This window comes from Apus apus, chromosome 12 (assembly GCF_020740795.1).
Source record: "Apus apus isolate bApuApu2 chromosome 12, bApuApu2.pri.cur, whole genome shotgun sequence".
NCBI lineage: Eukaryota > Metazoa > Chordata > Aves > Apodiformes > Apodidae > Apus > Apus apus.
In genome coordinates this window covers 13,986,915-14,001,990 of record NC_067293.1, presented here as the reverse complement: position 1 = coordinate 14,001,990, position 15,076 = coordinate 13,986,915, and the positions used below count along the sequence as shown (strand labels likewise).

At 50.4% G+C, this 15,076-nt stretch overlaps 1 protein-coding gene across 2 annotated transcripts in view; it reads right to left on the bottom strand.

The window, feature by feature from the left end:
* Positions 1–8,743: 8,743 nt before the first annotated feature.
* The window catches only part of PCDH19 (protocadherin 19), a 58,257-nt gene continuing 51,924 nt past the window's right edge, over positions 8,744–15,076 (bottom strand). For both annotated transcript variants that reach the window (XM_051630481.1, XM_051630482.1), the window contains exon 5: positions 8,744–13,709. In XM_051630481.1, coding sequence (XP_051486441.1) covers positions 13,120–13,709 — 590 coding nt within the window. In that variant the 3' untranslated portion in view covers positions 8,744–13,119. The remainder of the gene's footprint in view (positions 13,710–15,076) is intronic.

The window sequence follows — 15,076 nt, the reverse complement described above, 5'->3', positions numbered from 1 at the left end:
GCAACAGCCCTTTTCAAAGGGCAGCAGTAAGCCAAGGCTGGGAAACAGAGCAACACCCAAACACTGCATGTCACTTAAGGAGAGGCATCCCCAGCCATTATATAAATTGCTGATCCTCCATTTAACAAGTTAGCATTAATATTTATTGCAGCATGTTCACAATTGTAAAGATCTTCATTTAAAATGTTTTGTGCCTCACACCCTGTCAGCCCGGAAAGCACTATAAGACAGAAAGCAGGCTTGCAGGCTCTAATGCAAAGTGATGGCTCCAACTTCAGAAGGGAAGCCTATTTCCAGCAGGAACATCTGCTCTCGGTGTGGAAAGCGGGTACCTAGGCGAGAAGGCTGGGAGCAGACGGAATGGGAAAGTTTCTCCTCCTCTTATCACAAGTGAGGTTCACCACCTCACCAGATTGGTGCTGGGTGGTGCTACCGTCCCAGGCTGCAGCCACATGCTCTCTGCTCCTGCTCCAAAGCCAGCAGGGAGAGGAAAAGTCTCACAACTGTCAGGTGCAGCAAGAGCAAACCCAATTTAAATCTGATGCCAGAAACCACCAGTGAGGCAGTTCTTCATCTCACACCTGCCTGGGTCTGGTGAGGGGAGGGCTGTGTGGTCTGCCCCACCAGCAGCAGGGGCAGGGAGAACCTGCACACCAGGAGGAGAGATGGAGCTGAACCAGACAAAGGGAAGGTGAGAGGACTGTGAAGCAAAATAAAGATTAAGGTGGAAAAGTGAGAAGAACTTTATACTAAGATCTGTTAAACCTCCCTCTTTCAAAGCCTTATGCAGGTGCTTAACTTTGCAGGCTGTGAGTAATCCAATTAAAGTTGTTAAATCCCGCAGAGACTTAAATTCAGGGGAATTAATGATAGCGCGCAAAGTTGAGCACACGCTTACTGGGTGAAATAGTGTGAAAAAGGCTCCTTAGGAGAGGCAGCTTCGTGACTTGGAACTTTCAGAAGTGGAAAAAAACCACCATTAAATATATCAAGAAATAATCTTGCACTGGGTTGGAAGAAATGTTTGATGTGACCTAAAAGTCTCTTCCATCTCCGACTTCTATTAGTCTGTGACAAGACTTAAAAGGTCATCTAGTCCACCCCTTTGCTAATGCAGGATTATTCCCCACAGCACAGTGCCTGTTACTTTGTCCAGTCCAGTTTTAAATGAAAAGCCTTGCAAAATTTCCTCTTCCCCAAGACCATTTTCCTCCCAATTCTAATGTGTTTCTTTTTGTCAATAGTTCTGTCAGTATAATGAAATCCTCACTGTGCTAAATTGCTAAAAAAGATCTAAAAGTCGAATCTTCTTCTAATATGACATGAAAGTGCTAGTATAAAAATAGGATTGTATTAGTGATTCTCCACTGTATTGTATTAACATCCTATTTCACTTAAGAGAGGCAGGACTGAATTATCTGTGGATCCTTCCAGCCACTACTCTTACAAAGCTGTGTATTTGGGGTTCACAGCTGCATGACTTTCCATTAAAGCAATACAATAAAATCCTATGCAGCATGCAAAATGCTGAGGCAGGAGTTTAGGGCATGTGCCAAGCTTGGAGCCTGAACCCGGCCTTCCTTGCACCCAAACAACTCCACAGGCTCTGCAAAGCTGCTGGGGATGTGGGAAGAGGTGTGGGAAGGCAACTGGGCAGGACTTGAGGCCTGAGGCATAGAAAAAAGTGACAGGCAAGAGCCTAAGAAAAAGCAAGGCTTAGGATGTCCATCATGAAAGCACAATGCAGCAGTGGGATGGGAGTCCTGTTTCCCCCTTTCACAGCTCAGGGCCCTGGGGCAGCCCAGGTGAGAAGAAGAAAGAACTGGTGGCAGAGACTGTGCAACCTCAATACAACTAAAATGGGTATCTGCGTCCAGTGTTGAGGGCATACCAAGAAATTTAGCTGCTAGGGGAGGATGGATGCTTACAGCACACTTCAAGAGTGTGGCACACTGGCATCCTTCAGAGGCCAGCCAGGAACAGGAAGAAGCAGTGGAGGGTTCAGGACCAGCCCAGTGCCTCGATCAGGAGCAGGGACAGGTAGTGTCTGAACCAGCAGCAGCCAGAAGCAATGCTCTGAGCACTCTCCTCAGCACAGCCCTGACCTCTGCTCTTCAGCAGCTTGTGCAAAACCTTTGCCTTCTGCTTGATGGCAGGTACAGGTGCTTTCCAACTGCTCTGAGGCTTCAAACACACATTTAAACTAGCAACTTCACACAACCTACCACAATTCTACAGAATTTAATGCATTTCTGCGTTTTATTGTAATAAAACCTAACATTAATGTAGTCCCAGTTCTTTCCTAAAGACCAACTCTGGATTCTTTGGAGGCCTCCGAGCTTCAGCAAAACATCCCATTTACCAGGAATGTGGAAAAAAACAGTTTCATCTTGTTTCAGTCCCAATCAAGACACCATTCCCAGCATGTTCTGCAGCCATGCCCTCCCCTGGGATTTACAGGGGCTTATTTTTCCAACACATGCTCCCTCATTGCTATTCCTTTTCTTTTTTTTTTTTTTCTTTACTGCATAGCAGAAAGCTATTGAGTAGAAAGCCAGTGGGAAGCCACAGCTATTGTATCTCTGGTTTAGTTCCTTATCTGCTGAGGGGTCTTTTTGTGCCTATGTTGAGGAAGGACAAGCAGACAGCATCTTTTATCACCAGCACAGCATCTCTGGAATGAAAGGAGAGGCAGCGGGGATGCAGATGTGACGTTCAAGTATAAAAACCCACCATATGGTAAAGACTGCTTCAGCTACAGTCTGGTCAAGATGTTGACACTTTGGTTATGAAAAGCAATATGTATCTCTCTCTTGGTGGTTTCTGTTCAAATTAAATGTTTTGTATCAGGCAGAGAACTAATAACGAGCCAGGTTTTCCCTCGACAGAGAAGTAGTAACAAACGTGGAGTAATGTGAAAGCTGACTTGAAAATTACTATTCCCAAAGATGCTATAACTGTAGAGATAAGATTTGCTTAGAGGAATCAAATGAGATAAATGCAAAAGGTGTTGCTGGTGGGAAGAGAGTCCAACAGGAATGGGCAAAAGCAAAAAAGTAGCATTTAAAAAACACAGCCTAACCTGTCAACATTTCTGTTAACACCAAATACCTCCAGGACACCCCTCACTGCTTCAGCCTTCTGCAAAATTCCCCTCCTGCCCACAGCTAAGTGTAAGCAAAGAACCAGAGAAAAAGGGTATCTGAATGCAAATCATTGTGCTTTCAAGCCAAAACAGTAAGGCATGGCTGTTTTCATGCCTTTGAAAGGGATGACATGCATCCATGTGTGTAGGGAGGCAGGGCACACTGCCAGGGAGCAGCTCGGTGGGCAGCAGGCAGGGCCAGACACAGACCCCACGGCACGGTTGGGCTGGAGGGAACACAGAGCCAAAATTGCAGCAGCACCAAGAGAAATCGAGGCACAAAACCAGACAAGGTTGTTCCTTCAACCATCAGCATTCTGGAGGCGCAGTGATTCCGATCTGGCTCAGGCTAAAATAAACTTTGCACGTCAAATATTTAATACCCCAAAGTCTCTTCCCGAGGCTACACCCCACGGCTACGTGCCCCGAGCAGGCTCCCGTCCCAGCGCGCCGAGCTGCGCACCCGGCATCTCCTGGTGCTTAATGTGAGTTAACAGCAGGGGCAATGACTTATTTAAGAGCAGATCAAGAAATATCCCAGCTCTCTTTGGAGACTTCAAAAGCAGCTGAATGCTACCGGTATCATCCGATAAAGACATGGCTTTGCTGAACCATCTGCCTCGGGGGAACCTCGCACCACCGGCAGCAGGAAGGGGAGACGTGGCCACCGTAGGGACATCTCGGCAGAGGAGGGACCCTGCTGTCACCCAGCTCCAACACTGTGGCCACTGAAGTCACTGTGGGTGGAAGGGAGCCAGCAGGACCCTCTCCTGGAATTGGGACTGCATCCTGCCCACCCACCAGCAGGCACTCAGACTACCCAGTCAGCCCCCATTGCCCGCTGAGGAGGTGGGATAAGGTTGCTATAGCAACAGGAAGAACATAAAATTAGGTTTTCCTCCCCAGGAGAACAAGGTGCTGGAGCTGTGGGTGTCAGTGCTGGGCTCCTTCAGTGTACCATGGTCCAGGGAAGGAGAACTGGGGGATGCAGAGCCACAGTGGGGTTGGGAGGCCAGGACAAATGATGGAAGAGGAACAGGGCAGACAGGCAGAACTCGCTCCTCACTAAGCACATCTCCTGCCTCATCAGCCAGGCCAGCCATCTCCATGCCATAACTACACCTTCATGCCTACAAGCACCTTCCTGACAGAGGTGGCAAACAAGCCAGGCAAGGCCTGGGAAGGAGACAGGCAGGTGGGTTGGAGGCTTTCCACCAAAATTTAGAGCAGGAGACTGGTGGAACTTCAGCCCTTGCCTCCATCACAAGTACAGACATGTACAGCTGTAGCAGAACAGCAGAAGCCATGTGCTTTAAATAGAGACCTTGGGAATGGGCTTTCTGGCTGAGGAGGAGAACATCTTCCATCAACAGGTGGTATTTCCCACTGGGAATGGGAGAACCAAAGCCCCATGGCCAAAATCTCCACCCCTGGCAGAGGCTGATAGGAGATTTGATATTGATTCACTAGGGCCAGGATTTCATCCTGTGATTTAAACCTAACTCCTCCAAAGAGAATAAGATCAATTTTAGAGAGAATCAAATAGATAAAGAACAGCCTTTGAGCCAGTGTGCAGCAGAGGCAGAAAGAGGAGTTTAAAAAAAAAAAAGGTTATTTCCTTATCAGGAAAGTAAAAAAAAAAAGAGAAAAGAAAGCTGGAGAATGCTGTTTGCTTCTTTGCTCATTTTTCGTTTTCCAGTCAAAACAACCCTGCCTGTCTGCTCTCCTCACCAGCACCGACGGAGCAGAGCAGCCAAAGGCTTCTCGTAGCAGGGTCAGAGTGGAGCTGGTGTGGTCCCCATCCCTGGAACCCTCAGCCTGGCTCCCCAAACCTGTGGCTGGCCCTGCTGAGGTGATTTCTTCCTCTCAGCAGGTACCTCAGCACCACAGTGGCTGAACAAATCCAGCATGCTCAGGGCTCAGAAACCTGCCACAAGTGCAGGGAAATGGTGAAATCTGGTGGTGATACAGCATCCATCTGCACCAGCAGGACAGCCAACTGCTAAAGGGGCTGGGGAGTGAGGGCAAAGTAGAAAAGGCAGATATTTGGGGCTGGAAAGGGGAAAAAGAGCTCTGCCACAGCAGGGGAAGGGGCCACACTGCAGCCACCCACCCCAAGGGTGCAGGAAGCCACCTCCTCTCTTCTACCCCCACACAAGAGGGATGTGGACCCCCACCCCTCCTGTCTGGGAAGCTGGAAACCTTTGTGCTGAGCTTCTCTCTTGGAGGTTTTATTATTTTAATTCCTTTTTGTTTTGCCCTTGGAAGACAATCCATTGCCCTCAGGCAGCACATACTGGTCCCCACCAAGACTGCTGCTGTGCTCCTACACCACATCCCCACCTCAAAGCACCAGGCCAACTTTGAGTTTCTTCTGTCCTAAAGCCTTGCAAGGGATCAGCCTCTTGTTCATCTCTGAGACCCTGCTGCAATCCCATCCCCTCCACCTTGGCTCACACTGGGCAGGAGCACCTGCAAGCAGCACAGGACCCATGGCAGAGGCTTCTGTGGGCAGCCAACCCCCTGCCCATTATTTATCTCCAATCCAGAAACAATTTTTCTTGGCAAAAGCTTTTAAGCTTGAGCAGTGATGGGGTTAACATTGCTTGCCATGTGTCTCAATTTTTTATCTGTATTAATGGAAAGTGCCACAGCAGGGTTTTTCAACAGCAGTCTTACAGTGGTGTTTTTTGGGGGATTTTTTTAAACACTGGGTTGTGATGACTGACCACACCACAGCAGCTACCAACCCCATCCCCACAGAAGCTGCCCAGGCACGCCCCAACAGCATGTTTACCCTAAAGCCCAGAGTTTGTCCCCAAAGAATCATCCTTCCTGCTGCAGCCTGTTCCCATCACCCACGGCCAGGAGCAGAGGAGGGAGCTGTGCAGGGCTGCAGCAGCAGAGGTGAGCTCTGTAATTGCACACCTGCTTGTGTTTGTTCTCTGATGGCTCTTTGGGGATGCTCTGTTACATCACGTTCAAAAAAGGACAACAACACAAAACAAAAAACAGATGCAAGTTAAACAAGTGGAAGGCCCACTGGGGCTGCCAGCAAGGTTGGACTCCAGTTTCTGCCCAAGGCAGGCAGCTGGTCCCACACCTTCCTCCAGCAGCACCTCCACATGGGAGCAGGGCCCCCACCCAGGACCAGCAGAAACACAGGACAGGGACCCTCACTCCTCCCTGCCCTGCCCACTGTACTCCATGTTTACAGAGCACTGCTTCAAACAGAAATACATTACATATACATATTTCTGCTCTGTGCTTTCAGGCCTTTGATCCCTCCGATTTATTTGTTCTTGTCTTTGCGGGCTTACGAGTCAAAGTGCATGATAACTCATTGCTTGTCAATCCAGTTTGGCTCTATTTAGATATTCCAGTTTAACATGAAACATAACATCAAATCGCGTCCAGAAGAAACCAAAACGAGATCTGTCGCTCTGAACCGGCTCTGAACCCTGCCCGGTGAAGGGCTGGCCGCTTTCCTGGCTAATTCATTCTCCCTCTGGCTTCACCGAGCTGCTCCTGGTGCCCGAGCCCCTCACCGCAGCCGGGGGCACAGCAGGCGGGAGGCTCCGCACCTCGGGGTGCACAAGCACCCCCAGCAGAGGTGGGAGAGATCCTGCGGGAGAGGGGGGACAGCCAGCTGCTGCCACAGCCCCAGGCAGCTTCTCCCAGGGATGTTGGGGAGCTCAGGGGACCCCGGGTCCGGGGCAGCCTGGAGGAGGAGCCCAGCGCACCCGCAGCGCCCAGCTCTGCTCCCGCTGCTCCGCGGCTGAGGCACGGCCCGGCACGGCCCCGGCACGGCCCGGCACACAGCAGAGCTGCAGCGCAGGGACAGACCAGCCTGGCCAACGCCAGCCCAGCCCCAGCCGCCTCGCCGGGCCTGTACCAGCTCAGGGTCTGGCCCTCAGCGCAAGGGACCTTGCCGAGCAGTAAAACCCGGCACAGCCCTACGGGCCCGCAGCCGTTCCAGACAGAGACGCTTGAATGAAAAATCCCTTTTTTTTTTTTATCCGCAGCGGACTCGCAACCACCTCCCTCCCACCTCGGCCCTTCCCAGCACAGTTATTTATGCAAACTCCGGTGCCGCCCGGAGCTGCCGCTGCTGCCGCAGCAGAGGAGACGCTGCAGCTCTCGGGCTGCGCCGGCGGGGGCAGGGACGGCGACAGGCGGCCGGGGAGCGCGCCGGGGACACGGCGCCAACCCATCTCCGAGCCTGCAGCTCGCTGCTAGCAGGGCCCACAGCCAGCACGGGGAGCAGCCTGGCCTTGGGGGAGGCTGATCAACTCGGGGATCCCGGCAGGCCCTGGGTGAGAGCTGGTCTGGGATCCACGAGGGATGGCCTCCCTCCAGGGGTGCCAGCCCTATTTCAGCTCCCCCTCTGCCCATGCCCGGCCTCCAGCGGGGGCTCCGCCTTGCCCCACTGCCAGCCCCTGGGACCCGACAGCAGCCCTGAGGCTGCTGCCCTCCCTCCTCCCCATCCCACCACTGCTGTTCAAGAGCAGCTCACCAACCAGGACCGTTCCTGTCCTAAGCGGATCAATTCCTACCTGGGAGATGGGTCCATGGTGCTGGCACGACTCTGGAGCCGAGTCCTCGGTGCAGGCAGGAGACAAGGCTCGAGGACACTGCAACACAGCCCACCACCACCTTCTCAGCCACAGGCATTGTCTGCTCCCCAAAGAGGCTGCAAACAACTCAGAGCAAGGACTGCAAACCCCCAACCTCCTTCCCAGCCTGACTTTACCTCCTTTCACCCACCTGCCAATGATTCACTAATGAGGGTGTAATCAGGCCCTGACCCTCCTCACCTGAGCAGGCAATCAGGCCCCAGCCTGAGCCTGGGGCAGTGGGCCTGACCTTACTGCATTGCTGGATCCTTTCCCAGGGGTTACAGGGCTGGGGGTCCCATCTAGGCATGGTGAACCCCAGCCACCCCCCACTCCCTGTGTGTGCCCCAGCCATGCGGGGGGATGCTGGGGTGTGCACCTCAAGCATATTCCCGTCCCAGGGAAGAAGCTTCCAGTGCTGCTGCTCTCATTCTGGTTCCACCTTGCTGTCACCTCATCTGAGCCGCAGAAGGAGCTGAGGCCATTAGGGAAGGATGTTTCCCCCTGCTAGCCACCGAGTGCTTGGATGATCCCTGCCTAAGAGCCGTCCACAAACAGACCATAAATTCAGAGGCTCCTCACCATCTCCTCAGAGCCTCCAAACTGTCCTCACAAAAATCCAGGGAAAATAAATCTTCTCAGTGGAGAAGTCTGTGTTGGAGGTTCTTCCTACCCACGTCTACCCCTGTCAGAGCAGTTTCTGTGCCCAGTTTTGTGGGAGTGAAGAGAGGAACTCTGTCATGGCCAGAGCCACGATGGTGCTCAGAGCCTGCCCGCCCCAGCAGCTCACCCATGGGGACAGTGAGGCTGGCAAAGCTCTGCCCTGAGGTTTGCAGCTTCTCAGATACCAAAGCAGATCAGCTGTGGGAGAAGTGGATGAAGGGGGGTGATGTGCAGAAAGGGCTGGGGCAGCACCCAGCTGTGTGCTGGCTTCTGCAGGGCCAGCACCTGGAGGCCATCAAAGCAAACCCACTCAGGCATATTTAACCAAACACTTAATTTCCATTTTATTCAATAATTGCTTTAATACTAAAATGCATTAGATGCTCAAAGCAGAGAAAAGAAAAAAATCACATTTAGGTGGAAAAAAACCGTTCTCATCAGATGAAAAAAACCCATAGTGGCAGGTACACCATTTTGAAACAGAATCGTAATAATTTAATAAAGCTGCTTTATCATCTTCATAAAATAGACAGAACGGTGATTTTTATTTTTTTTTTTCCATTTTCTTGTTTACAATGATTCAATCACTGTGAAAATGTACATAGCATACAGATCAGCATATACAACAATTTATTCTTCAGATACTCAGCAAGGGAGACACCATGACGAGACGTACCGCGCAGGCCGGCGGCCGCCCTGCCCGCTGCTGGCGGGGGAGCAGCCCCGGTGTCACCACCAGCTCTTCCCAGGTCCAGGTGGTGCCGGCGCTGCCGTGTGAGACCCGTGGCTCGTACCTGTCACCCCTGCAAGGCTGAAAACCAGTTTGCCTTAGGCGTGTTTGGAGATTACATCCCAGCTTATTTCAGCTGAACATCAGCTGATGGCGATAAAGGATCCGTCTCCGCGGTGCTGGCGGCGGGGTCAGCTGGGCTTCTCCCCAACAGGAACCACAGCTCACAGGTTGGATCTGGTATTACCCATTGCTGCAAAAGCAGCTGTAGCAACAAGATCATCAGTCTTCCCCAATGATAGACAAATGTGTTTCCATTCATAATTATGTTTTTTTCCCACCCCCCCCAAGAATAATTTCAACATATTCATCAGACAGTGTGTTCTTTACAAAAGCAACTCGTTTCCCGTTTGGAAAGAAACAAAAAGGAATTCACTTCTGCACAACGTGTCATCCACAGGTCACCTCCAGCTTCACGACAAACAGGGAATGGCAACAACCTCGGCAGGACGGCACTCGGGGTGTTTTTCTAGCCATCAGTTGTCCCCCTCAGTGCCCCTGGCACAGCCCTGCAGCCTCGAGGGTGGGAGAGGCCAAGGGCTCCTGGGGAGCCAGGAAGGGTCCTGGGCTGGCACAGGGTGGGTTCACCCCCCTCACCCTGGTCCTCAGCCCCGGGGCTGTTCCAGATGGAGTCCTCATCCAGGGAGAACCATAGGTGGTTGCTGCTCCCTGGATAAACAGGGGATAAACAGGGGAGCAGAGCAAGCTTGCCTGCAGGAAATCAATAGACTCCAGCGATTTTTCCTAAACCACATCTGAGCACAGGTTTAAGTTTTTAAAGAGTGTGATAATTACATCTGGACCCCCCACCAAAAAAAAACAACAACACCACAACCAAAAACCAAAACCAAAACCAACTCACCTGCCCTGCAACCTTGAACATATTTTTGTATGGCCATTTTTAATGCAACCAGGAAAAAAAAGCAATCTGCCCAGGAGCCCTGAACTCATCTCAAATGACACGGAGGGACAGTGACAGGAGTAACAAAATATTCAGGAGAGGGACGAGCAGGTAAGTGGGGGCCACTCTCTGGCTCTCCCCTCAGCCCTGTGCAGCGAGGACATGCCAGGGAAGGGCCTCTCACTCAGCATCCCTGCCTGCAGCCCAGGTCAGCCCAGAAAACTGGTGTTTAAAGGATTTTCTTGGAAGCATAAGGGTCTACTGACCTCTTTAATGCTCCTTTTTAATACAGAATTATTTCACATGCCTTCTTGGCTGCACTTTTATTCAGAGTGGCAAGGAACGTTTCCTCTGGGTAAATTAGAGAAATGTTTCTTTCTCTTTTTTTTTTACTTTTTTTTTTTCTTTCCTCCTTTTCAGTTAGCATCTATTTTTCATCCAAAACACCAGGCTGGTGGTGGCAGCTCCGCAGGCAGAGGGCAACGCTCAGCAGAAATTAAGGGCTGGCACTTTCTGGGTGGCTGGGGATGATGATGGGATGCCCAGGGCCAGTGGGGGGGACCTCCAGTCCCCATCCCCTTGATGGGCAGTGGGGGGAGATGGGTCCCATCCGACTGGAGGTGGGGGTGGATGATGGGGGGTGATGTGGGTTCATTGCCCTGCAAAGCCAGGAGGATCTGACAGATGGGGCATTGCAGGTGCTGTCACTCAGCAAAAAAAAAAGTTTTCCCCCAAAAAAACCCCCAGAGCTGACAAAGAGGTAACATCAGAATAAACCAAGCCTAACAGCTACACAACTCCAACAGCCCCAAGCCAGCTGCTTTCTTCTTTGCTTGCATTACAATAATACACACATTTTGGGAAAAAGCAAAAACAAAAACAACAAACCAAACCAAAACCAGAAATAAATTACAGCAGTAACAGTACGCAGGCAGGAAACAACCACTGGAACAGACATAACATATCCCTGAAAATGGGCTTATACTCCAGGAGAGGGGAAAATCCCCAGTTTGCCTTCCAGAGGGATGTAGGACATCATGTTACCGCTGGGATGGGAGCTGAATGAGGTAGTCATCAACACCAGCAAGGGAAGCATCACCAGTTTCATTAGACGACCATTTTTTTGTTGGTTCTTTCATAATTCCTGGCCCTAGCAAGTGGCAGGGGGAACAAACTGACTGCAGATCTGTCTTGGACCAGCTATGGCTTCAGGCAGGATCAATTTGCCCTGAAGAAACAAATGGCTGGAGCTTAATTTTATTTTGAGGATAATAATGACTGGAGCTTGTTTTTTTGTTGATGTTTTTAATTTAAATAAATCAAAATAACAAATATTTGATCATGATATGTAGACCTAGAAAGACTATTTCTCTTGAAACCACTAATTTCGACTTGCTGGTACAGCAAACATTGGCAAGAGCTATATATTTTCCCTTCCATAATAAATTTTAAATTCTAGGAAACATTATTTAGGGTAGGAAAATCTTTACGATGAAGGGTTAATAATAATAATAATACACTAACTGAAATCCTCCTACCTTACTCATACCTCACTGAGGAATTATCACTGCAAGAGAGCAGAGAGCTGTGAAACCCCTTCCCTCTCTCCCTTCTACAAAATGGCTATTCAAGTAGCTCAATTTTTAAATCAATTTTATATGAGTAAATTTGTACCCACACAAAAAAAAAGTCCTTAATTATGAGAAAAAATAATGAATTGCTTTAATTTTTTCTCCATTAAGAAGGCACATTAATTGAATTAGTAGCGTTGTTACATATCACCTGTCTGCCCCTAAATTAACATCACTATTGCTCATTTCATACTTCCTTATGATGCAGGGATAGAAAGAAATCAGAGCAGTCTAAAATCCATGCCATGATGACACACACACACATACTTGGCATAATCATGATTGGGAAATGCTGACTTGGAAGTGTGTGTCTAATTGAGAAGGTAATTTAGATCTCTTAAATAATTCCATCACTGTGACTTGGAAATGATTGGAGATGGGGGATATCTAAATCTGGGCACTGGAAAAAAAAAAACAAGACAACCGACTTCTGGAAAACCTTTCCATGCATTGCCTTGAAATTATGCAAAAGAGATGGATAAGGGAAAAATTTCAGCACAGTGCATCCAACAATTGCAATCCAGGCAGAATTTTCCCCAAAACATCTTCCCGTAATGCCCTGTCACTGCCCTGCAAGAGCCAGAGAGGCTGCAAGTGATGGTAGGGGCTGGAAGAAGCGCTTGCTCCACCGGGTCCAAAAACTCCAGGTTCCGCAAAGCTGAAGTAAGATGATTGTGATTTTTTTCCTTTTTCTTTTTTTTTTTTTTTCTTTTTTTTTTCTTTTGTTTTTTTAAGCTGGAAAGCCTTTTGCCATCACGAGACATACAGTAATTTGCAATATCAAATACAGTAATAGTACAGGTAAGCATGTGACAGCAAAAGGATTCATAAATGCAGGGGTGTCCATAGCAAAATAGCAACGTCTTAAAATACAAAGAGGCTCATGTTGGGCAAGTATTAAAACTTGCCCGACTCTCCTTTTGAACAGTCGCACACGAGAAACGGTCGCTATTTTGTCCAGATTACAAAACCACCAGGGTGATTACTGAAGGTGTCCGAATAAGGAATTTACCATCCGGTTATTTCCAGGAATGGAAATTTATCTTCATTTTTTGAGATATAAAAATATACAAACTCCAGGGAGGGGATACTGAGCACTCCTGAGGACCGGGGGGCTCCTGCCTCTGGCCCCCGCCACCCACCACCTCCTGGCAAACACCAAAAACCAGCTACTTTGCTCCGGCTGCACACCCCTGCCGCCTGTTGAGACAAGTGGGATTGTCACACGAACGATAGCTTCATTTATAAACAATACATTTAGGGAAAGCTTTTAAATACAGCAATCTGTGAACCATTGGTAAGCAATAAAAACAATCTGCGCTGGGAGTCGTGCGGTCCCTCCTCCTCCTCGTCCTCCTCTTGCCAAGTGTCGCTCAGAGGACGATGTCTTTTAGTCTCCGAGCACCAGGCGAGTCCTTTTCCCGACGCTCCTGCAGGAGCGGGTTGCCCTCCTGCCCGCCGCTCTCGCTGTCCGCCCCCCGGGGCTCTGCCTCCATCGGCCGGGAAGGGCAACTGTTCCCAAAGGGCTCCCGTTCCCGGTTGCCGGCGCAGTGCCCGGTGCCATAGGGTGCTGCCGGTTTGCCGGACAGAGGGCTCTTCAGGTGGAGGGGAGAGGTGACGGGGCTGACGGCCTCGCAGCCGTTGCCCGCCTCGCGGACGGCACCGCTCACCTTGGGGCTGCCAGCGGCCGGGTCCACCGTTCTTTTGCCTTTGGGGTTGGCGAGCCGCTCGTCAGCCAGGGGCTCAGCGCCCTCCTTGCCGAAGGTGGCGAAGGTCCTTTTTGTGCTGCAGTCTGCGTAAGGCTCCGCGTCCACCGCCGTCGCCTCGATGGAGAGGGCGATGATGTTCCTGCCGTGCTCGGGGGACTTGGCGCGGCTGGGGACGGCACCGCGGGGCATCCAGCACCTGTCCGAGTGGCCCAGGATGCGGCACTCCTCCCTGCAGTGGAATCCTTCGCTCTGATCTGTGTGGAGAAAACACAAAGGATGGTGAAGGGAGGAGCCCCACGCAGGTGGTCACTGCTCCCCAGCCCATCCAGGGTGGCGGAACCTCCTGAGCCAGGCACTGCTCATCGCTCCCACCCAAGCGGGGGTTGCCTTGCCCCCAGCAGCACCCGTGTTTAAGGCAAGGCTCAGAAGAGGGATTTTATTTCTTTTTGTTTACTGCCATTTCTCTGCTGCTCTAAAGGCAGGAGCTAAATTTCCAACAGGTTGTGTGTCATCTGCTGCTGCCAGACCTGCAGCCCGGGGAAAGGAGCCACAGCTACAAGCCCATCCCAGCAGCTCCGTCCCATGAGGCAAGCGGCTCGAGCCCTTCCTGGGTTTGTAACCAGTGCTAAAAGCCACTGGGCTTTAATCTTGGCTTGACATGACATTTAAGCTTGACTTTTTGCAGAGGGGGGTATGGCAGGAGAGGGAGGAGGGCGGTTATTTTTTGTTTATTTTCCAGTGTATATGTGTGTTTTAACTTTTTGCTTAATCCCCACAGATCTCCCACACAATAGAAACTTTATAAATCTCCAAGACTGCCCCACTCCACTGAAGATTAAATGTGTCATTCCCTGTGCCAGGGCTTTATTCATATGAGAGCAATAAAGATCCCTTCTCTCGACTTAGGGCTGTCCCAACACCACTTTATAGGGCTGAAATATGGAGTGGAGGTTTAACCCATTCCAAGGGCCTTCTCTGCTCAGGCCTGAGCGCTCCCATGCGGGTGCAAACCCAGGCACAGCCCCTGACTCCAAGGGTCTGCACAGCCTCACCCCCCCATCACAGACAGAGAAACTGGGGTGCAAGGATGTGGTTGGGCTCAGCCAAGTGCAAACCTGGAAAGCAAATCCAGGAGCCTCAGCTTCCCCAGCCTTTGCTGAGCATCCTATCATAGATCCTGCCAAACAGCACAGACTCTGGCTGCTTTTCAGTCTCGGCTTATGAGTTTTCCTTCTTCATTTGATAAAAACTTGTAACTGCAGCCAGTCCTCATAAAGCACCACCTTTCTTTATGCTCAGATGTAGCGCCTTCCTATCATAACCTATATAAGGCAAAGCAGCATTAAAGCACTAATGCCATTACCCATACGAGGCCGCGCTCAGGCGGTGCCAGTTTGATGGATCGAAGCCTGCGAAGGTGCAGACTCAGCCTGGGTTTGCTTCCTGTCCATCTGCAAACTGCTCCTTCTGATGCTCTGTACATCTGTGTGCGTAACCTCCGCTCCTCAGACGCATTGGTATTTCCACCACATTCGAGCACTAGGGCGGCTGATAAAAATTCTCAGCACATAACACAATGCACCAAAACATGAGCAGCTTAACACTTACAGAGAATAAACGA